At 53.9% G+C, this 22,228-nt stretch overlaps 3 protein-coding genes across 7 annotated transcripts in view; all 3 read right to left on the minus strand.

The window, feature by feature from the left end:
• Window positions 1–2,784: 2,784 nt before the first annotated feature.
• TMEM51 (transmembrane protein 51) lies at window positions 2,785–13,896 on the minus strand. 4 transcript variants are annotated; one of them, XM_058855036.1, is made up of 3 exons: window positions 13,820–13,896; window positions 5,074–5,512; window positions 2,785–3,922 (listed from the first exon to the last, which is right to left on the minus strand). In XM_058855036.1, the coding sequence occupies exons 2-3, from the start codon at window positions 5,409–5,411 to the stop codon at window positions 3,511–3,513; spliced, it is 750 nt and encodes a 249-aa protein (XP_058711019.1). In that variant the 5' UTR covers window positions 5,412–5,512; window positions 13,820–13,896; the 3' UTR covers window positions 2,785–3,510. The 4 variants fall into 4 exon arrangements, with proteins under 4 accessions (XP_058711019.1, XP_058711021.1, XP_058711020.1 ...); XM_058855038.1 differs by lacking the exon at window positions 13,820–13,896 and adding an exon at window positions 8,845–8,984; XM_058855037.1 differs by lacking the exon at window positions 13,820–13,896 and adding an exon at window positions 8,755–8,870.
• Window positions 13,897–15,358: 1,462 nt separating this feature from the next.
• Window positions 15,359–17,735, minus strand: LOC131587316 (uncharacterized). The gene is made up of 3 exons (XM_058855041.1): window positions 17,328–17,735; window positions 16,821–17,154; window positions 15,359–15,437 (listed from the first exon to the last, which is right to left on the minus strand). The coding sequence occupies exons 1-3, from the start codon at window positions 17,706–17,708 to the stop codon at window positions 15,409–15,411; spliced, it is 744 nt and encodes a 247-aa protein (XP_058711024.1). The 5' UTR covers window positions 17,709–17,735; the 3' UTR covers window positions 15,359–15,408.
• A 2,034-nt stretch (window positions 17,736–19,769) lies between these two features.
• KAZN (kazrin, periplakin interacting protein) overlaps window positions 19,770–22,228 on the minus strand; it is an 84,902-nt gene continuing 82,443 nt past the window's right edge. For both annotated transcript variants that reach the window (XM_058855033.1, XM_058855034.1), the window contains exon 8: window positions 19,770–21,836. In XM_058855033.1, the coding sequence (XP_058711016.1) occupies window positions 21,669–21,836 (168 nt within the window). In that variant the 3' untranslated portion in view covers window positions 19,770–21,668. The remainder of the gene's footprint in view (window positions 21,837–22,228) is intronic.

Here is a 22,228-nt window from a genome sequence, read left to right on the forward strand (position 1 = left end):
GCTTTGCCAAACCCCTTTTCTGGTGCTCAATCTCAGCACAAAGTGGGACCTCTGGCGCATCCTCCTCCCTTCCCTCCATCCTCCACCTGTTTTAGGATGCTCAACTGCCTCGTTCCTACCTGCAGTCGATGTCGGCCCCTCTGTGGCTCCCGATGCTCGTGGATTTCAGCTGGAAACACCCTGAGCCTTTGGAAAGGCTCTCCCTGCCCGGCCCCCTCACCTGCAAGGCTGGCACCAAGAAACCAACTTCTCATTCAGCAACCTCCCAACACAACCTGAGCCACGAGTGGCTCAACCCACTCACGCACTAGAATTGTTCAAAATGCCCCAAAAAGCGTGGCTGTGTCCCAGCTGAAGTGTGGCTGCAGCAGCCTTGTAACCTTGGCCATGCTGCAGCCCCCTGCTGCCTGCCTGGGTGAGCTTTTCCTGCTTGTTTTGTTTAGTTTTGGGTTTTTCCCCTCATTTTTCCAAGCAACTGACAGTACAACACAGCTCTGCTGTGTCCACAGCGATCCCATCAGCTGGGGACACGTGAGAATGTGTATCCCAAACCTAACAGGGGCCCTGCCACTTGCCAGGGCTGCCAAAGAACCTTTTTGCCCCCATTTTACTTATTTTTTATTTGATATCACACAAACACAAACAGGTTTGCAACCTCAGGCAAGGGGATAAACATTGCTGTCAGGTGGATGCTGTCACCCCATAGCATTTCTCCATCAATAGTCCTTGGTCAAAGGCTGCCACACACCCTTTTACAGCAGGAAAAAAACAGAAAAATCCCACACTTGCCACCAGCAAACCCCAGCTTGGCTTCCCAACTGCTGCAAGATTTCATCATGCTTCATTTCGAGGTGGAAGCAGCAGATGTGGCAAAGTAGAGCTTCTCTGCAAGCCTCTGCCAGTTAGAAGTCATTCACTTTAGACCTGGCACTCCCTGCCCTTGTCCAAAACAACAGAAATTAGGAGATGCAATAGGAAATAATAATTGACAAGAGAAACTGTTGGGTGGTTTTGGACTCTTCTCATGCCTTGTATCAACTACAGCACCAAGCCAGGCTCTGCTGAGCCACACCATGGACGTGGCTCAGTGGGGCACACGGCAGTGCTGGCTCAGGGTTGGACTCGATGGCCTTGGAGATCTGTTCCAACCTACACAATTCCAGGATTACACCGACATCAGCATCACACTGGCAAAGCCACCTCCACATCCCACCCACACTGCCAGGGGAGCCCGTGGCTGGGTGTGCTGATGGACTTGGTGGCTTTGCTGGAAGCCCATGCAGGGCTGCCCATGGAGCACAAAGCTTGGGGAGGGCAAACCATGCACGAGTACACACACAGAGTGTACATAACACATACAATGTACACACAGAGTGTACATAACACACACACACACACACACAATGTACACACAGAGTGTACATAACACACACACACACACACAATGTACACACAGAGTGTACATAACACATACAATGTACATAACACACACAATGTACACACACACAGAGTGTACATAACACACACAATGTACATAACACACACAATGTACACACAGAGTGTACATAACACACACACACACAGTGTACACACAGAGTGTACATAACACACACAATGTACACACACAGAGTGTACATAACACACACAATGTACATAACACACACAATGTACACACAGAGTGTACATAACACACACACACACACACACAGTGTACACACAGAGTGTACATAACACACACACACAATGTACACACAGAGTGTACATAACACATACAATGTACATAACACACACAGTGTACACACAGAGTGTACATAACACACACACACACACAGTGTACACACAGAGTGTACATAACACACACACACAGTGTACACACACAGAGTGTATACATAACACATACAATGTACATAACACACACAATGTACACACAGAGTGTACATAACACACACACACACACAGAGTGTACATAACACACACAATGTACACACACAATGTACACACACAATGTACACTGTACACAGAGAGTGTACATAACACACACAATGTACACACATAGTGTACACACACACAGCGTAGATAACACATACAATGTACACACACAGTGTACACACACACAGAGTGTAGATACACACAGTGTGTACACAACGCACACACAGTGTACACACTCAATATACACACAGAGTGTACACACATACAATGTACACACACACAGTGTACACACACACAGAGTGTACACAACACACAGAGTGTACATAACACACATAATGTACACACACAGTGTACACACACACACACACACACAGTGTACACACAGTGTACACACACACACACACAGTGTACACACATACAGTGTACACACATACAGAGTGTACACACACACACAGTGTACACACACACAATGTACATACACACTGAGTGTACACACACAGAGAGTACACACACACAATGTACACACACACAGAGTGTACACAACACACACACACAGTGTACACACACACAGTGTACACACATACAGTGTACACACATACAGAGTGTACACACACACACAGTATACACAACACACACACACTGTACACTGCCCACTGCTGCCTGCCTGGGTGAGTTTTTCCTGCTTGTTTTGTTTAGTTTTGGGTTTTTCCCCCTCATTTTTCCAGGCAACTGTCCTGGCAGCACAACACAGCTCTGCTGTGGCCACAGCGATCCCATCAGCTGGGGACACTCATGGGAATGTGTATCCCAAACCTCACAGGGGCACACACACACAGTGTACACAACACACTCACACACAATGTACAAAACATTTATTCAGAGCAGTCTGCCTGCACAGGATGCCCAGCAGTGGTTTCACCCCTGCTGCACGCAGCTCCAACCCCCAGAGTCACCCACTTGCCTCGAATGGGGCACAAAACACAACAGGGAAAGCAGCAGAGGCAAGAAATCCATCCTCTCCCTGAGGAGCAGGAGGGCCCTTTCAGCTGCTTCCCACCAGCCAGCAGAGACCTTGGCAGGAGGCAGGGCTGGCTCTGGGCCACCAGCCCAGCCCAGTTGGGAGCCAGGGAAAGCCGTGGCGCTGCTCTGGCAACGCGCTTCCCCTTCCTCAGAAAGAAAAGGCACCCAAAAAAAGAAACATTTCACTTTTCCACTTGGAAAATCCTTCTGCAATATCAGTTCGGTGGCTTGGAAAAGTCCTGCTGGAAGCGAGGGGGAGAGGAGATGAGAGGATGCACTGAGTGGTCTCATATCAAACACCACAAGTGACACTTTTGGCACGTCCAGCCTTCATTTAATTCACAGCAGCAGAACTTGTGGTGCTCAGCTTTCTTTCCCCACAGTCTTTTGCAAAACCCAGTCCCAGGGAAAACGAGTCCCATCCTCGTGCCACAGCACGTCCTCCACGTGGCAGCATCCAGGGAGCCCTGGCTGCTCCTGCACCCACACACCAAGCCCCTCTTGGCAAGGTGGGTTGTAGAAAACCCTCAACCAAGCAGCATCAGATTCCTCTTCCTTTTTCTAAGGCATCTGCTGGCTCACTGGAATTTTCTCCTGGATCTCCTCATACTTGGGTGGAGGGGTGAGGGGCTCTATCGTGATAGGGACACTGCTGTTGCCTTGTGCCAGGTTTAGCCTGATGTCCTTCAGGTGCAGCTTCTCTGACTTGATCCTGCGGACCTTGAGGGGTTTGAGGCGCTTGCTGAGGCGGGAGCCGTGCCGGCTGGGCGGCCTCTCCGTGCCGGGCTCCGCGCCCGCGGCTCCCGGGGCCTGGCTGCTCTCGTCCAGCCCTGCCAAGGACTCGTAGGAGGGCAGGGAGATGCTGAGCCTGTTGCTCCTGTCCGAGTCTCTGGGCTCAGAGTAGCCCGTGTTCATCACCTCCTCGTAGCTGGGCACGTAGTATTGGGAAGAGATGTCTTCATCCTCTTCTTGACTGGAGGGGGAAGAGTTAAGTCTGGGTAGCACATCATTTCAGCTTCGTTGTGGGAAGGGGATGGAGAGGAATGAATAAAACCACCCTACCCCACCAGAAATAGTTTTTTGTCCTTTTATATTATAGATCAGTTTCCTTTTGCTTGACAGAATAAATCAAGACCCCACCTAAGTTCAGACACATTTTATTTCCTTGAGACTTATGGACATCTTTGATCATCACTTTCTCTGCCCACAGACCCTTTTCTATTGCCCAGCAATGATTTCTTCCCTCAATAGAACATCATTTTCCCTCCTCCACTCTCAAAAATCAGTCAAAATAAATTAGAAAAGGACATCAACCCTCTGTCATTCTGATGTTTTATGGGTTGGGTACCTTGGGTTTTTCTGCAAAGCGATTCAACTCTACTCTGTGCCACCATCTGTGCACAGGTACCTGCACACAGCACTTGCCATTTCTTGGGCATTCTGGAGTTACCTTTCTAATCAAACATGGAAAATCTGTTTTCTCTGAGGATCTGCAGACCCTGACAAGAGCCAGCAGAGCCATTGTCCCCTCCTGTCCCCTTGTCCCAGTGCTCCTCTCTCTGCACAGGGAGCTTTCCCTGTGCCTGTGTTTGTCCAGACCGTGCCTGCTGTGGCAGCAGCCTTTGCTCTGCTCCACAAAGCTCCAGGAGCAAACAGCGGAGCCCTGCAGACTTTCACCGGGTCTAAACTCCATGGCCAGTCCCCAAGGCTGTTTGGCACCTTGGCTGCACCCAGCGAGGCAGGGACAGCCCCTCTCCTGCCCCTCTGGCTGCTCTCCCGGCGTGGCAGGAGCCTCCTGCTCTCTGTTCACCCAGGCCCGCTGCTCTCTCAGCTCTCTCCTGTGACAGCAGTGGCACCTCTGGCCACAGCTCTGTGTAGAGCCCACCTCACACACCAACAGGGCTGACATGAACAGCACTTACATGAACACAGCTGGAGTCGTTCCTTTCCCATCTCCAGACCAAACCAGAGCCCGAAACCACGGCGCGCGCTTCCTTACTTCAGCACACGCTGCCTTCCCCCCCTTGCTCCAGATCTTCCCGAGCAACAACAACAACAACAACATCCCCTGGTGTCATCCCCACACCCAACCCCGCTCCCTTCGTCCCCCAAACGCCTCCTCACCTGTCCTCCTGCTGCGAGGGCTCCGCAGACACCTGGCGCTGCACGTGGGCGATGGCGAGGTCCTCGCTCTGCCTCTTCTTGTCGCGCACGTTGAGGCAGAGGGAGAGCAGGAGCAGCAGCAGGCCTGCCCCCACCAGCACGTAGGCCACCGAGAAGGTCTTGCTCTTCAGGATGCCCCCGGAGCCGCGGTCGGGCTTGCTGCTGTTGCCGCCGGGTTTGTCGGGGGGCCCGAAGCCGGGCACGAGGTTCCACACGGCCATGATGATGCCGAGCACCAGCATGCCCAGGCCGATGGCCGTCAGCGCGTAGTGGGAGCCGTTGGCGCGGGACTGGGCCATGGCTGCTGGGGGGCCGCGCTGTCCCCGCGTCACCGCATGCCTCGGGGCGGGGGGGCCCTGCTGGCATGCGTGCGGCCCCTTCCCCGGCCGGGCGGTGAGATCTGGGGACACGGGGAGAGCTGTGGTGAGAGCACAGCAAACTGCACCAATAAAATCCAATATATATTGCTCTGCAGCCACATCAATCCATCCAGCTGACACTGGAACCTCACACTGCCCTGCCTGGGGATATCCTGCATGCCAGGATAGAGCAGGGCACGTGGAGCCTTCCCGGCCACCCTCATCCTGTAGAAGCAGGGCCTGGTGGCTTGGAAGATATCGGGATGTAACGGAAAGATAGTCACCCCCCTCTTCTACAGTGTATGGTAATGACCCCCGTAATTAGCCAATAGCACCTAGCTGTGATGAAAGCAGATGGGAGTAACACTGTGAACCTAGGTTATAAAGCGTCAAATTCTCCAGCAATAAACGCCATTTCTGCCATCCATCACATTGATGCTTGTGTGTGGGTTTGGACCGAGTGGCCTGAGCGTGGCCACCGTGCTGCTCTTGAACCTCATCCCCACCTTTTGCTACTTTCTCGGCTGAAATATCCACCACCCTTTGAAAACAAATCACTGATGGTTGCTAAGGGCTTGGATTGCCTGTCCTTAGGAGTGTGATAACTGACAGCTTCACGGAAGCAAAGAAGGCCATAAAAATCTATTTCGAGATCTGTTGTCAATGCAAACCAAGGTGGAAGTGCTCAGAAACACATCTCTAGCTGAGCAGCTTCTATCCCCCTGTTTGGGAGGGAGCAGAGCTCCTCACGGCGCTGGAACACCCGGAGAACAGAAACCAAAAGTGCCTCTGTCCCAGCCAGCTCGACCCTGTGGCTTCCCCCAGCTGCTCCTGCAAGGGTTGCCAGGATGGGAACCCTTGGAAGGGCCCTGGCTCACTTCAGGCCAGCTCTCGCCCTCCCTGGAGCAACACACGCTGGTGTTGAGTGCCCCAGCTGCATCCCTCGGGATGTCTGAGCATGAACATTCCCCACCAGCCAGGCCAGGGGTGTGAACTCCTCCTCTGAATGTTTTCCCAGTCGCCAGGACCAAATGTGCTCCGTTCCCAAAAATAAACACACAGAGCCACATCTCCACTCGCCTTCCTGGCCTCAGGTCCTGTGACCCCTGGGTGGGCAGCTTGCATCCTCACAGCAGAACTGCCCCATCTCCGCCCCACTGAGCCTTGCAGATTCATGGATGGGCCATGTCAGGGATCTCTCCTTCCCTCCCTGCCTTCTTTATGCTGTGTTGGGCTCGAGGTGGCTCTGGTCTGTGCTGTCAGTGGTGCTGTATCCATACACCCTCCACACACCCTTCAGCTCAACCCTCCTGAGCACAAAAGCTCCATGTTTGCTTGTTTAGCTTGAGTGCACGCCCAGTTTGCAGGGTCAAGGGCCGGAATAAAACAGCACTCCCAGAAAACAGAGCGGCTGCAGCAGGAAAAGACACGCACGCAAGCCCGGAGAGGAGGAATCTGCAGAGGAACTTCCCTGCTCACTGCCTCTGCTCCAGCCTGGCTGTGGAGACTCCCAGAGGGGTGTCCCAGCCCTCTGGACACATCCCTGGCCCCACATGGGTCTTGTCTCCCATGGTTTTCTGGGGCTCTGGGACACCCAGGAGCTGCTGATCCCAGTCCGATGGGAGCTGGCACAGGCAAACCTGTCATCCCCTGCTCCAGCACGGGGCTGCTGCTCTGTGTGCTCCTGGGGGAAGGTCTGCTGAGCCCAGCTTTAATTCCATCCTAGTGAGCAGCTCCTGAGGCTGTGGAAAATGCACCCAAAACATCCTCACCAGCATTCCCAGAGCCATCCTCCCACCCAAGCGCTTCCTGAGACTGATGCTACCAGCACTGGCCTCTGCCCTCACAGGTTTTGCAAAGGCTTTGCTCTCCACTTGTGCCCTGTGGCGTTTTTTCCTCACCTGATGATCCAGCTGAGCTCCCATCCTCGCCACAAACACATCAGCCAGCCAAGACTCGACTTGAGAACAGCTGTGATGGCCTTGGGGCAGGAAAATTGCACTGCACCCACGGTGGGCACAGAACACAGCTGGTCACTTCTACCCGTGGTGTCTAAACCTCTGTGCCTTCTCACAGCCTCTGTGGCTCCCCTCAGGCACCTCAGTCCTGGCAGTGGGCAGGATTTAAGCTCCTACGTCACCCCTGTGCCTGGAAGTTTTTCACGGATCCATTGCAGTGCTACCCATCAGCCCAGAAATCAGATTAAAGTAGACTTGCTAATCCAGTCTATCTCTCCATTGAATTAGCTGCTCTCCTGCTTTCCCAGAGCTGCTCCTATCGCTGCTCCAACAGTGCCCTGATGTCAGCATCCTGGGAAGGGAGCTGCTGCTGTCTCTGCCTCAGCTCCTGCACTCTCTGGATGCTCATCCCAGCATCACAGAATGGTTTGGGTGGGAAGGGACCTCAAAGCTCATCTCATCCCACCCCCTGCCATGGGCAGGGACAGCTTCCACTATCCCAGGTTGCTCCAAGCTCCATCCAATCTTTCCTTGAATACTTCTAGGGGTGGAGCAGCCACAGCTTCTCTGGGCACCCTGTGCCAGGGCCTCCCCACCCTCACAGGGAAGAATTTCTTCCTAAATATCCAGCCCAAATTACCCGTTTTTTTCTTTAAAACCATCTCCCCTTGTCCTTTCACAACAGGCCCTGTAAAAAGTTTGTCCCCACATCAGGTGGGCGAGTGATGCCCAAATGCTCCAGCCCCTGAGCCCCCTTCCTGCAGACCAGCCCCTTCTCCATCCCGTGCCCTGCCCTGGCAATGATTTACACCAGGATCTCCGAACCATTAAACTCCTCCGGCACGGCTGCAAAGCCCGGGGGGCACCCACACCTCCTCTGGCCCCCCCTGCTCCTGCCGGAGCGCTTGGGGATGCTCTCACATTTCCGAGCGTCAATCGGGCACGGCACGGCTCGGGATAAGCCCGTTCCCAGCACCACATGCCCCGAAGGCTTTGGCACGGGCGGGCAGCAGCAGGAGCGGCTTCCCCTCCACGGGACCCTCCGGGGGTCAGCCCCGGATCCACATCCCGGGGTTCCCGGTGCTCCAGGGGCTCCCGGTGCTCCCAACCCCGGATCCACATCCCGGGGTTCCCGGTGCTCCCAGCCCCGGATCCACATCCCGGTGTTCCCGGTGTTCCCGGTATTCCCGGTATTCCCGGTGTTCCCGGTGCTCCCGGTGTTCCCGGGCCCGGATCCACATCCCGGTGTTCCCGGTGTTCCCGGTGTTCCCGGTATTCACGGTGTTCCCGGTGCTCCCGGCCCCGCCGCTCCCGGGCTGACTCACCAGGAAGCCCGACACCCCCCGCTGCCCTCAGCAGCGCCCACGCTCCTCTGCCCTCCACAACCTTTGGATTTTTCCCTGCCGTGCCATCACCTTCCCACTCACGCTCCAGCAGCAGCACCTTTGGCACAGGATCACGAGAGATGGAACGGGTCAAACCCCGCTGCAGTCACCAGACACGGGATGAGCTCCAGGGCTTCTTCCCTCCCCAGGACAACACCAGGGAGCGACACATCCCCCGGAGCTGCCTCCAAAAACCGGGCTGTGACTCCATCACCAGTCATACAAGTAATTTTCTGGAAAATTCTGAGGGGAAATAAACCCGTTCTCCAACCATCCCAAGATTCCAGAGTCTCCTCTGTGTTAGATTACAAGGCTCTCCCTTCATCTTCGTGCTTCCACCCAGAGAACCTGCTCATTAACCCCCTTCCCTGCTAATTGCTGGCCAGGAACATCCTGGTCTTTGCAATGGCCACAACCTCGTGCTGAGCCCTCCTTACACCGGGGTTCAACCCACCAGGAACACAAAACTCCATCTGAGGGTCTAAAAAGCAACAGGTCAGGACTTGTGTGGTATTTTCATAGAGTCCCAGAATGTTTGGCTTTGGAAGGGATCTTAAAGACCATTAACTTCCAACTCCCTGCCGTGGTTTCTCTCTTTTTGTCCCTTCTTGCTGCCCCTGTTACCCCTGCCCCAGGAACAGGGATGTTCCTGTCCAGAGGCAGCCCAGGGGACACAGGGAATAGCCAGAGAAATCCAGTTGAGTTATGAAAAGAAGCACTGCTGCTGATTTAGCCAATTTCTGATCTTTTGGACAAATCCCAGCCCATTTTAGAGCATCTCAGCAGGGAACAGGAATCTGGAGGGACAGCCCCACACAGACTATCATGGCTTTTCCACATTTTGCTAACACTTCCTGCCTAGAACACAAAAAAACACATCCACACCTCCACTGCCCCCAGCATTCCCTACAGACATTTATGAGGTATTTCACCCTCTTTTTTTTTTCTTAAATTTAATTTTTAACAGCCCCTCTTCAGCTGTACCTTGTAGAGAGCGCTGGGGGAACAGTGATGTTTTCCTCAATCCTTGCCCAAGGCTCTCCTCCCTCTCCCACTCCAGAGGGAGCCCAGAGCCCCCAGCTCTGCCACTTCCTGCAAGGCAAGGGTGGCACAGGAAAGCTCATTCCTGGGCTCCCACTGCTGCAATCCACAGTGGCCTCCAGAGCAGAACAACAGCAGGGCTCACCAAACACCCCATTTCCACAAGGCACTCCCAAGCCAGATGCATCTGCCTCTGCTGTGTCCCTGGGGATCCTGGGCACAGTTGCCAAGGGTTCCTGAAGTGGCACGGATCACACAGGCCACGGTAGCCAAACTCCAGAGCTGTAATCATGACTGTGCAGCAGCCACCACCTTGGCCTTTGCCACTGAGATACGAGAAACTGCCCTCCAGCTCCAGACTCCTTCCTTCTCCCCATAATTCCATTATATCCACCCGAGCGGCGCCTGCTGCAGAGTGGCCATGGGCAGGGACAGAGAGTCCTCTTTCGTTTGTGTTTCAGGCAGCTGCCATTTGTTCCTGGGGACAATGCTGCCACCGAGGCCACGCTGGCACCGGCTCTCGGCAGGTCGGCGAGCCCTCGCTGTGTCCTGGTTGCTGTGTAAACACTGTCCTGTGCCTTTCCTGATCCAGCCTCTGGGACTGGCACTGGGACCAACTGCTGCCCTAATGCCTTCAGCCCCAGCTCTGCTAAACCAGGGAGGGGGGCTTGGGGTGATGCCCAAGATTTTTAGCTTTTATTATTTTTCATGTATTTGTAGCTTTGTAGATTGTTAATGCATGGCTGTAACTTCTAGTACTCTTCCTATCTTTCCTCTCTACATTTAGGAACAATAAGTTAACCCTAGAAACACTTTCCCAAAATACTGTTTAGTCTTATTCCAAGAAGAGAAATGACTACAAGGATGTCCTGTTTTCCAAACAGAAACTGGACCAGACAAAACAAAAGTGGGGCAAAAAAAGCCTCTGGACTGCTTCCAGTGCGGCAGGACCCAGGAATTATTACCTAATCAACTAACCTTTTAATTGCAGAGTATATGATAAATATACTAATCAACTAACTTTATAAAAATTGTAGAGTTGCTCTATCATGTGTGATTTTTTGCCATATTGTGTACCTGAAAGCTTTCAAGTAAAGGTTTGCTTCCATATCCACTCTAATGTTGTTGGGAAGATCTATTCTGTTTTCCAGGCAACAGGGGTGCTCCCCTCTCTCCAGGGAGCTGAATTCCCTGTGCACCTAGGCCTGGGAAAGCATGCCTGCCTGGGAAAATCCCAGCACTTTGACTCCTTCTCCTTCCTGCTTTCCTTTGGACACCACTTTGCAGCTCTGAGTTTGGAATTTATTTTTTAAAAAATTCTTATCTGCTGTTTCCGCTGAGACAAAGCCCTTCCTCCACAGCCTCCCCCTGGTTTTTGTTCTGGGACCTCTCCCCGTGCCAGATAACACCCAGATAACACAGCCTCCTCCAGAGCCTTCCAGCATGGGGAGACATTATCCACCTGCCCTTTTGATGCCCTCCGAAGCGGAACCCAGCATTCCTGCTTCCTCCCAGCCCATCTGGAGTGCTTTAAGCACCTCCTGTCCCACCACTGGAGACCCTGGATGATTATCTCCCCGTCCTGCAAGCCACTAACCTGGCACCTCACGCTGCCATCAGCCTCACCAGCATCTTCCTCATCCTCTGCCTGGGTTTTCCCCAACACGGCATCACCTCTCCCCACGCTTTTCCAACAGCTTCTCCAACGAGCATGACCACAAGGAAAACCCACTGTGGTGGCCAAGGGGCCCCAGGGCAGGAAGGGAGTGAGGGGTGGTGCTGGAGCCAGCCTGGGGACACGGCACAGGCCGGGCAGCCAAGCGCCACGGAGCAGCCAGGCACCGAGCAGCCGTGTTCCGCAAGGTGCACACAGGTATTTTGATATGGATGCAGGTTTGCTGCGGATTACGTTGCTCCAAGCCACCTGCACTGCTCACACAGGATATTCAGCCTCTTCCACAGAGCCCTGACATCGGTTTCTGCCTGTGAAACACACCAGGAATGAGCAAAGCATGGAGCAGCAGACACAGAGCTGGGCTGCTGGAGGGATCCCTCCTCCCAGGCTGCAGGCAGGAGAGCAGGCAGACAGCCCTGCCCAGCCCTGGCCCTCTGGCATCTCCTCCAGCACCGCCACGGCGCCAGGCACCAACCCTCAGCTCTCTCCAGGGCACCGACGGCCAAACATTCCTCCTTCCCCAGGCACTTCCCTTCCCAAGGGTTTTCCAACCCGTGTAATTACACAGCTAAAATCAAAGGTGTTTCACATACTTCTGAGTCACCTGAGTCCAGGGCTGGGCTCACCAGCCCCACACCCACATGTTCTTCACCGACATCTGGGAGGTTTCCCTTTTTGGCTCTCATGCCAGGACATCCAGGGCTCTGGACAGCTGCAGGATGCTTGGATTTGTTGTAGAGGGATGTGCTGCAGCAGCATCCCATCTGGCAGTGGCCTAGGTCTGCTCCAGAGAGGCTTTAAGGAGCTGGAAAGCCAGGACCAAACCTCCTGGTGCAGCTTCACCTCAGCAGGCTCCATCCAGCACACAGAGCCAAGGGCAGCCTCTGTGAGTTTCTGCTCACACATCCACACTTCCCAACAAACCCAGCTATGCTGTGCTCAGCAACGCTCGTCCCCACCAGCCACCTCCAAAAATCAAACACCAACAGCAGAGAACCACTCTGGGACACGCCTGGGAGACACCCGAGGGTTTGCTGAGTCCCTCAAAGCTCCAGGCCACTCATCCTCCGGAGGGAATGTCACGATAGGAAGGGCCGAACCCCCAGGGACCGGCACCTGGTGGTCACCTGCAGGTGTCCTTCTCCTTGGCTTTGTTTGCTTTCCTTCCCTACAGCTCACACAGCGCTCCTGCACCTTCCCGGGGAGGGACGTGGCCAGCCTGGCGATCCGTGTCCCTCCTGCCGGTGCCCCCCGTGGCCCTGGGCTTGGCCTGGGGGGTGACGGGGCCCCCTCCTTCCCCAGTGCCAGCTGCTGCTTCCCAAAACCACCGCCACCCTCAGCACGGCCACTGGGCCTGCCAGGGCTGAGCAGCTGCCCCAAGCCCATGTGTCCCCAAGGGGTGTCCCCAGGGGGTGACCCTAATGGGTGTCCCCAAGGGGTGTCCCCAGGGGGTGACCCTAATGGGTGTCCCCAAGGGGTGAGCCCAGGGGGTGTCCCCAAGGAGTGACCCCAAGAGGTGTCCCCAAGGGATGTCCCCATGAGGTGTCCCCAAGGGGTCTTGCCAAAGGGTGACCCTAATGGGTGCCCCCAAGGGGTGACCCTAATAGGTGTTCCCAAGGGGTGTCCCCAAATGGTGTCCCCAAGGGGTGACCCCAAGGGGTGTCCCTAATGGGTGTCCCTAATGGGTGTCCCCAAGGGGTGTCCCCAAGGGGGGTCCCAAATGGGTGTCCCCAAGGGGTGTCCCCAAGGGGTGACCCCAAGGGGTGTCCCTAATGGGTGTCCCTAATGGGTGTCCCCAGGGGGGGTCCCCAAGGGGTGTCCCCAAGGGGTGTCCCTAATGGGTGACCCTAATGGGTGTCCCCAAGGGGTGTCCCCAAGGGGGGTCCCAAATGGGTGTCCCCAAGGGGTGTCCCCAAGGGGTGTCCCCAAGGCACCACCGCTCCCCAAACGCCACCGCTCCAGGTCTCTAATGCGCGTCCCCGCTTTGGGGCTGCTCGCTCCTGCTTTGAGGGCTGTTTTCCCCCGCTTTGCAGGTGTTTCCCCCCGCTTTGCAGGTGTTTCCCCGAGCTTTGGAAGTGTTTCCCCGAGCTCTGGAAGTGTTTCCCCGAGCTTTGGAAGTGATTCCAGCTCAGCCCGAGCCGGACCCGGCTCCGTCTCCCCTCCGGTGCCGCTCCCGGTGCCGTTCCCGGCGGGATGAGCCCAGCCCGCCCCGCTCCCGTTTCTCGGAGCTCCGAAGGGTCCCAGAACAGGGGGTCCCGTCCCCTCCCGGTTTCCCCCGACCCCACGTACCTCCGGCGGCGGCTGCGGCGGCTCCTGCGGGGCCGCTCCGCCCTCCCCGGCCCGGCCCTCCCGGGGCGGCGCTTCCCGGCCCGGCCCCGCCGCTCCCCGGCCGCGGGCACCGCCATCCGCTCCGGGAGCCGCCACGGCCGGAACTGAGACCTCCAAAAACAGCGGGGAGACTCCCCACAAAGCTCTAGGGAGCCCCCCCCAAAACCAGGTGTGGGGATGCCGATCGGGTCTCCCCCTCGGAGCAGCTGCAGCCCCTGCTCGATGCATCACAGCTCCCATCTCTGCTTTCACAGAATCCCGCAATGATTTGGGTTGGAAAGGACCTTTAAAGCCCATCCCCTTCCACCTTGCCACGGGCAGGGACACCTTCCACCATCCCAGGTTGTTCCAAACCTCATCCGACCTGGCCTTGGATACTTCTGGGGATGGGGCAGCCACAGCTGCTCTGGGCACCCTGTGCCAGGACCTCCCCACCCTTGCACGGAAAAATCTATTCCCAACCCCTAATGAAAGTTTTAGTTTTTATTCCACAGTTTAAAACCCATCTTGCAATGGAGCTGCTTTGTAAAACTGTCGTGTAGCAATGAGTGGAGCGTTTCCTCAAGCGGTTCCAAGCTTTGTTTGCAGAAGCCCCGTTTTGAGGAACTCCAATCACTCAGGCTCATCACTGCATTCAACAGAGCAAAGCCAAGCTTGCACTCACAGGGAGCCTGGAAAGTGCTTTTTATCAGTCTGCTGCCCTTTATAATAAACATTTCCAGTTAACCACTCGTGTGCTGGGAAGAGCCATTTCAGGCATGGCCCTCACCATGGCTCCTGGCCACGTGCCTTGGCCTCATAGCCAGACATTCCCATGGTTTCCAGACTGAGCCACGGGGAGAAAAGCTGGACTCTGGCAAACTTCAGTGCAAATAACGCCGTGTCCAGTGTCCCCTCTCCTTGGCTGCCATCCCAGCAGCAACGAGGATGTGTTTTTCCAGGCTCTTCTCACACCCAGCTGTAATAATAAACACCACCAAGGACTCAAATCCTGCTAGAGATGATACTCAGGGTGGGTTTTTCCTGATCCAAGCAAAAAAATTGCATCACTATGCTGCAGGACCAGCCACTGCAGTTTTTCCTGTCCCTTGAGCCCTGCGAGGCCTTTTGAAGGCAAAAGCCAACGTGAACGAAATGAAACTTGGAAACCTGTCACATCACCTGTCGTGACTCAGCTCCACAGCCCTGCCTTGGGGCCACTGGTGTTCAGGATGCTTGGGAAATTCCCCCTGCTTCCCTGCATCTCTCCTTACGAGCACAATCCCGCATGGAGCTGACGGTATTTTCCACTGACTCACCTGCCCCAGTGCACGGCAGCGATGCCTCCCCCCCTCTAATCAAAGGGCAATTCCGAGAGCTGTGCTATAAAAAGTAATAATTATTAAACATAACTGCATATTTATTTTTTTTCCCCTTGGATGGATTGTTTTGCATTTTCCGCCTTGGCCACCGGCTCAGGCAAATTCACCCCACTTCAGGCGGATTTCCTCCTCTCCTTCTCCGCCTTCCTGTGTCAAACACAAACCCGACATCCCAGGCAGCTCTGGCAGTCAGGAGACACAACAGGGAATTGTTTTCTCTGTAAGAAAGTGGGGGGAACACGGACTTCACACAGCCAGTGTCACCGATCCGGCGCAGGGAGAGCCAGGTCACCGCCCTGCAGGGGCCCTGGAGACCGTGAGCACAGAGGGGACATTCATAACGTGCTTCCTCGGATTCCCACTCCACAAAGATGAATATTGGCCAGGAATGGGCTTTTCAGTGGCAATGGAGCAGGATCAAGGAAGGGGGGCTTGCCTTCATCCCTTGGATGGCTGCTAAAGCACCTGCCTCTCCCTGAAGCACATTCTCTGTGGGATAATGCATTCACATCCATCCCTTGGGCTCATTTCCCTTTCCAGCTCTGCAGCTATCCCAGTGTGGGGATTTATCTCTGGCAGCTCAAAACCTCCCCCTGCAAACACTCCCTGCCCAGTCCCAGGCTGGGCCCTCTCCAGGGTGATTATCCAGCCAGGTATGCAGGGTACAGGGCACAGGAATGCCAAGGTGGAAACTGGAGCCCCACCAGAGCCACCAGCAGGCAACAAAAGGGCCTCTCAGAGGGGCATCTGGTGCCCTGCTATGTGCAGAGGTGCCAGGGGCTCACGTTATCCTGCCTTAGAAATTGCTCACTGGCACATTTCCCTGCTTTTTTCCTGCTCAAAGGTGCTCAGCATGTATGCTAAAGTCACCACCAGAGGCCTGGACATGTTCCTGGATTCCTCAAAACTTCCCAAAAGTGAGCCAAAGCACTGCTCCAAGTGGTTCCTGGATACCCACAGCTGGATGGCTCATCCTGAAAGAGGTGAAGGCTGTCCCTGGGAGTCAGGTCAGTAGAGCCACCAGACTGCACATTTACATGTAATATTATTATATTATAAAGCCATGGAGTGATGGGGCGAGGTGAAATGGGGTCAAACTGGCAGAGTGTAGATGTAGATTAGATATGAGGAAGAAATTCTTCCCTGTGAGGGTGGCAAAGGTTGCTCAGAGAAGCTGTGGCTGCCCCATCCTTAGAAATGTTCAAGGCCAGGCTGGATGGGGTTTAGAGCAAGCTGGGGTAGTGGAGGTGTCCCTGCCCATGGCAGGCTGGGATGAGATGGTCTCTAAGGTCTCCTTCTATCCAAACTATTCTGTAATTTGATGATTAATAGAGTTAACAGCTAATTAACACCAGAAATATAATATATATATAAATACAATGTATAATGGAACATAGCAGGGCCCCAGCTTTGTCCCCAGGATGAAAGCCCATCCCAGCTCCATGATGGGCTCCCTCAGATCCCATTCCCAGCCCACACACACTGGTCTATACTTTTCTCTCTCTTCCTCATGCCTTCCCTTCTGCACCCCAATTTAGAGTCCCTGCCGGGCTGCAGCCTGGGAACCTGCCAGGCAAGTGGGAAAAAAGAGGAAAACCAACCACTTGGGAGGCATTTCCACACGCTGCCGGTGGGAGGGTGCGACCTGCCAGCATCTCCTGGCGGGGTGAGGATCCGGTGTCCCCGGGGCTGCCGGGACCTGGCGGTTCCAGTCCAACCAGTCCAACCACCGTGCCAGGTCACCGTCTGCCGCTTCAAACACACGCACGTCTGCAGCTGGAAAACACTGTAAATAAAGCTGCTGTGCTGACAGTAATAACAGTAAATAACCTGCTGCTTCCTCCTGGAGCTGCTCCGGGGGCTGCTGTGTCCCATGGGTGAAGTTCTGGCTTGGGCAGGACTCGGGAATTGGAGACCCAGGGCTTGAGGATGAGGCTGGAAGAGAAGAGCTACGGTGGAGTTGTGCAGCTTAAAAAATTAAAATTAAAATTTAAAAGAGCTGAGCAGAGATTTATGTAGCTTTTCAAAATTAGGAGCAGTTGGTGAGGGCTGGTAAAAATGCTGGGAAATCAATCACTAGCAGTGATAAAACTCCAAGGAAACCTTACCTGGATATGAGGCCTTAGCGCAGCTCCAGAGTCCCGGCTGGATGGAGCGGAGCCGCTCGCTCTGTGCTCTGCTGGAGCTCGTGGCTGTGTCGGGTCAGGGTGAGGTAAGGACAGGGGCTGAAGTGGGGACAGCTGCAGGGACAGTGGCAGAGCAGGATGTCCCAAAGGATGTTTGCAGTGAGGGACTCTGTCAGGCACTGCTGAATCCCCTGGGCTGTGCAGGTGAGGACTCAAAGCAGCACCAGTGGAAAACTCCAGGGAAAACACTGAAAATAGGGGAATTAAAGACAGGCACATTCCCAAATTTTCTGCAGTTCTGAGCAATAAACCAGCAGCCTCAGCAGCAGCCCTCAACAGCAGCTTTTGGGGAGATACCAGCATCACCCACACGCTGTGACTGACCCCGTGCCAAACCTCACCAACCTCCTGATGATTTATTCAGCTCTTTGGGGTACATCGGTTTAGCTCTTTATCACCAAAAATCCAGCCTGGGGAGATCACCAGCTGAAGCAATGGGGTGAGTCAGTGCAGAGGCAGGAAATGTCCCAGCCTCACCCCTGTTTCCCTGCTGTGACCTCTCAAGCCCTTTCCTGATGCTCAGGTTAGCAGTGCAAGGCTGTGGCACGGCAGGTGAGCCCAGCCTCTGTTGCAATGGCACCCAGAGATGATGCCAGGAGCGGCACAGCTGGGCTGGCACCAGGACAGGGTGCTGGGGACACGGGGTGTCCCCTCTGTGGGGTACCCCGGCCATCCCACACAACACCCAACGCGGTGTTGGTGTATTCGCCTCTCTCAGTCTGAAGTCCTCGCCGGGGAAAAGGCTCTGGTGAGAGTCTGCACAACAACGGGAGCGGAGCAAAGTGCACCAGGGAGGGCGAGTCACACCTAAAACAAACACAGCCGGGCCGTGGGAACTCGGGGACTGCTCACACGGTGGCAGCAGCGCAGCACGGTGCTGCAGCAACCAGCACAGCGGGGATGCAGCAGGGATGAGGCTGATGTGAGGGGGATGCAGCAGGGATGCAGCAGGGATGCAGCAGGGATGCAGCAGCAGCAATGCAGCAGGGATGAGGCTGATGTGAAGGGGATGCAGCAAGGATGCAGCAGGGATGCAGCAGGGATGCAGCTGATGTGAGGGGGATGCAGCAGCAGGGATGCAGCAGGGATGAGGCTGATGTGAGGGGGATGCAGCAGCAGGGATGCAGCAGGGATGAGGCTGATGTGAGGGGGATGGAGCAGCAATGCAGCAGCAGCAGCAATGCAGCAGGGATGAGGCTGATGTGAGGGGGATGCAGCAGGGATGCAGCAGGGATGCAGCAGGGATGCAGCTGATGTGAGGGGAATGCAGCAGCGATGCAGCAGCAGGGATGAGGCTCCTGTATGACCACAGCTCCCAGTTCCACTGCCAGGGAAGAGCAGGCTGGGGGGACAAAGGCACCCAGAAGAGCCCCCTGAGGCCAGGACAGCACGGGCACAGCGAGTGTGGCTGCTCTGCTTGCCATGGCTCTGCAGGTGACCCCTGTGTCACCCACACAGGCTCTGGCACAGTCCCAGGGGCAGGAGCCCTGCCAGGACAGGTGTGGCACTGACACGTTCCTGCCCCCCAGAACTTCTAAAACCACAGATGGGACGGATGAGCACCCACACCCCATCCCATGCACAAAGGACAGCACCAAACCTCAGGGAACTGCTCCAAGAGCAGCAAATCCCACCATGGTCTGTGCTCATGTTTGCTGTGCTCAGCAGCTGCCCTTTAGTGCCACCTGTAGTTCCCATCAATGCTGGATTCCAGCTGCAGGTGATAGAGTTGGAGAGCCAGCTGGCTTCTCCTGAGTTTTTCCAATTTTTCTCTGCTCCAGTTCTCCCCATTTCAGATTCTGGTGGCTCTTACCTGCTCTGCAGCTGCTCCCAAACCCAGGAGGCTGTTGGAAAAAAAAGAAGAAAAGGTACATCTCTTGATCTGTACCCTGATTATGGGCTTAAAACTCATTGCAGGTTGCCTTTGCTCCAGCCTGCAAAACAGCCAGACCCCAAAACAGCTTCAGGCTCCATTGGAAGTGCTGGCACAGCCCTACAGGTGACCAATGTAATCTGAATAATAGTAATGATAATGATAATTTATCAACATGTACATTGATTACAATAATTTATCCAGTTGGAGTACACCATTTTCTGATTTCTCCATCCTTTCTGCTGTTTTTGGTCCTCATTATATTTTCCATATCTGAGCAGGACATTTCCTGGATGTCCTTACTTACCTTAAACCCTTGAAATCCCCACTTCATGCAGATGCAGACAGTCCCAGCCTCCTCCTGAATCCTCCCATCAACCCAGAGCCCCCAAAAATCCCGTGGTGCTCTGGGTGTCCTGCACCCTGTGCCACGACAGAGATGCCAACACCCATCCAGGCTCTCCAATTAAACCACATGGAGTTCATCCATACTTTAAAATAAGCTTTATTTAGATCTTTTATAATTTTATATTTGCATCCATGCCTTCAAGAATTCTCCCCCGCTCACAGGGGGAAAAGTTAAATCTAATGTTACCCATAATTCATATGCTATTTAGCAAAGTTCTCTTTTAAATAAATCATCCTCTTAGTAATTTTTAGAATTACTTCCTAATTTACAAAAAAGCTGAAATGCAAAGGAAATTACTCGATAACAAGGAGATCGCTCATCTGTTCTGGTGGTTTAGAGTTTAAATTATAAAAATGCAAGGAGAAAAAAAAAAAAAACCAAACCAAAAACAAAAACCAAACTAAAACAAACCCCAAAAAACAACAAAAATGTATAAAAATGCTTCTCTGCAGAGAAAAGATGCCATGGGGCAAAGCCTGCCCTGCCACCCCAGGAGAGCCCAGGGGGGGCTGGTCCCTCTGTCACCCCCTCCATGGCCTCTCTGCATCATCCCTTGGAATGGATACACAGCGCGAGGGCATCGGTTTAGTTCGGTGATTTAAGACAAAATACCCTTTTTCTGTTCAACCAGGGCGCACGTATCGGAATTAAGAAAAATAATACACTATTATAGTTCATTAAATAAATCTTAATACATTTTTTTTTTTTTTAAGAGCTTAAAATTATATTGTAAGCATTAAAGCATAAGGTACTTATCTTGGCATAAGCAGAGCGCGGCACGTGTTAGTGGGGAGGGGAAGCGGCCGCCGCGCCGGGGGGGTGGATTGGGGGCATTTCCGAGGGATTTGGAAAAACAAGCTCCACTTGTGCTTCCAAATCACCCCAGAGCCAGAAAATCCTCCCTAGTGGGGACTCGTACCGATTTCCCCAGCCCCCTCTGACGGCAGTGACACCCCACACTGGAGCGGGGTGGCCGGCCCTACTGGGCAGTGTCTTGGGATAGGGGATATCTCGGGATATCGCCCTTCCCCTGCTCCCAGCTCGTGCCGGATCCCCCTCAATTTTACTTGAAGCAAAGGGTGAGCCCCCCCCAAAAAGCAGGGAAGAACAGTGGGCAAAGCTTCCACTTGCTTGCCCCTGTCTGATTTCCCAGCATGTGTTCAGGTTTGCGTTTTCCAAGGCGTTAAGTGCTCCTGGGGCAGCTGAGGGAGCCCGGGCTGGGGGGTCCACAGCCCCAATCCCCCCCAACAGCAACTTCCCAGGACAGTACAGTACAAACACCCCCTTCCTCCTCCCCGCCCCATCCCAACCGACGTGGAAAAATATAAAAATCCCAAAACTTCTGCAATAATTTAGTTAGAATAGCTCCTCTGGGTTTGTGCAAATAAATTAAAACAACTAAAAAGGAACGTTAAAACACTTATTTCCAGACCGGCAGGCGTAACAACCAGCCCGGGTCGCCTCCGCGGGGCTCGGCCAGGAAGACATCACAGCGAAGGAGATTTTCTTGTTGTTGTTTTTGTGTGTTTTCTCTCTAAGATCCCTCAGCTGGGCAGGTCCTTTGTCCCCAAGAGAGGACATCCCGCGGGCTGGGCTCCGGAAAACAGCGGGTTTCGGACAAGAGACGTCACAAGCACAAAGTGCACAATATTTCTCGTATTTACAGAGACACAGCAGTCCTTCAAGTTTCAAGTTTTGTCAAAAGAACAAGAAAAAAAGAACAAAAAACCATCCCAAAACAAGAAAAAAAAAAACCCCAGCCCAAACTGACAAACTGAAGCGACAACAAAGGAGTTACCGGGATTGAAAAAAACAACAAAAAAAAAAACCAAACCGTGGAAAAAAGAGGAAAAAAACTGAAGTTACGACACGGCTGCATCGCTCCCAAGACAACAGGTAACACGTCCACAGGTGGGACGGGGTGTGGGATATGGAGTATGGGATATGTACATGTGCAGGGCCGGGAGAGGCTCCGGCGCCGTCACCAGTCCGCGTCCTCCTCGATGTAATAGTCGGGGGCCGTCCCGTCGAAGAGACCGGGATCGAGGGACTTGCGCTGCTTCCCCCGTGCAAACACCCTGGAGATGGAGCCAAAGCCCATCTTCTCTTTCTTCTTTTTCCGTTTTTGGTCTTCCAGGTCTTCTAGAGACTGTGAAAGGAGAAGACAAAAGTGTGGGCATCCAGCTTTTCCTTTATCGCTTTTCGCTTTCACTCACAACAAGGATGATGGACCATGTGGTCCCAGTCCCAAAACACCTGAGTCCCGGTCTCAAAAACATTTGCATCCAGATCCCACAAAGTATTTTCATCCAGATCCAAAGTAATGTTAAGATCCTGGACCAAAATACAATAATATTCCTGGAGCCTGTGTGGTGGAATTCGCAGTTAAACTGGGCCCTCTCTCCACAGTTATGGGATTTTAGCTTCTTTAATTCAACTGGAACAGGATTCCAGCTCTGGGAATAGTCAGAGCATCTGTCTGGATTGCAAAATATCCCAATGTTTTAGGGCCAAATACAGAAGAATAACATGCTTTGGCTG

The sequence above is a fragment of the Poecile atricapillus genome, chromosome 22, assembly GCF_030490865.1.
Source record: "Poecile atricapillus isolate bPoeAtr1 chromosome 22, bPoeAtr1.hap1, whole genome shotgun sequence".
Classification (NCBI taxonomy): domain Eukaryota; kingdom Metazoa; phylum Chordata; class Aves; order Passeriformes; family Paridae; genus Poecile; species Poecile atricapillus.

Bases quoted from the DNA above. Each gene is read 5' to 3' on its own strand.
- LOC131587316 (XM_058855041.1), bottom strand. From the start codon at position 17,708: ATGCTGGTATCTCCCCAAAAGCTGCTGTTGAGGGCTGCTGCTGAGGCT. The intron at 17,155-17,327 runs GTAAGGTTTCCT...CTTCTCTTCCAG, and splicing joins CGCTAAGGCCTCATATCCAG to CCTCATCCTCAAGCCCTGGG. The intron at 15,438-16,820 runs GTTGGTTTTCCT...ACTTTCTTACAG, and splicing joins GTGGAAATGCCTCCCAAGTG to AGAAAACAATTCCCTGTTGT.
- TMEM51 (XM_058855035.1), bottom strand. From the start codon at position 8,588: ATGTGGATCCGGGGCTGGGAGCACCGGGAACCCCGGGATGTGGATCCG. The intron at 5,513-8,350 runs GTGAGAGCATCC...CCGTGTCCCCAG, and splicing joins CCCGATTGACGCTCGGAAAT to ATCTCACCGCCCGGCCGGGG. The intron at 3,923-5,073 runs GTGAGGAGGCGT...TTCCCCCTCCAG, and splicing joins CCCTCGCAGCAGGAGGACAG to TCAAGAAGAGGATGAAGACA.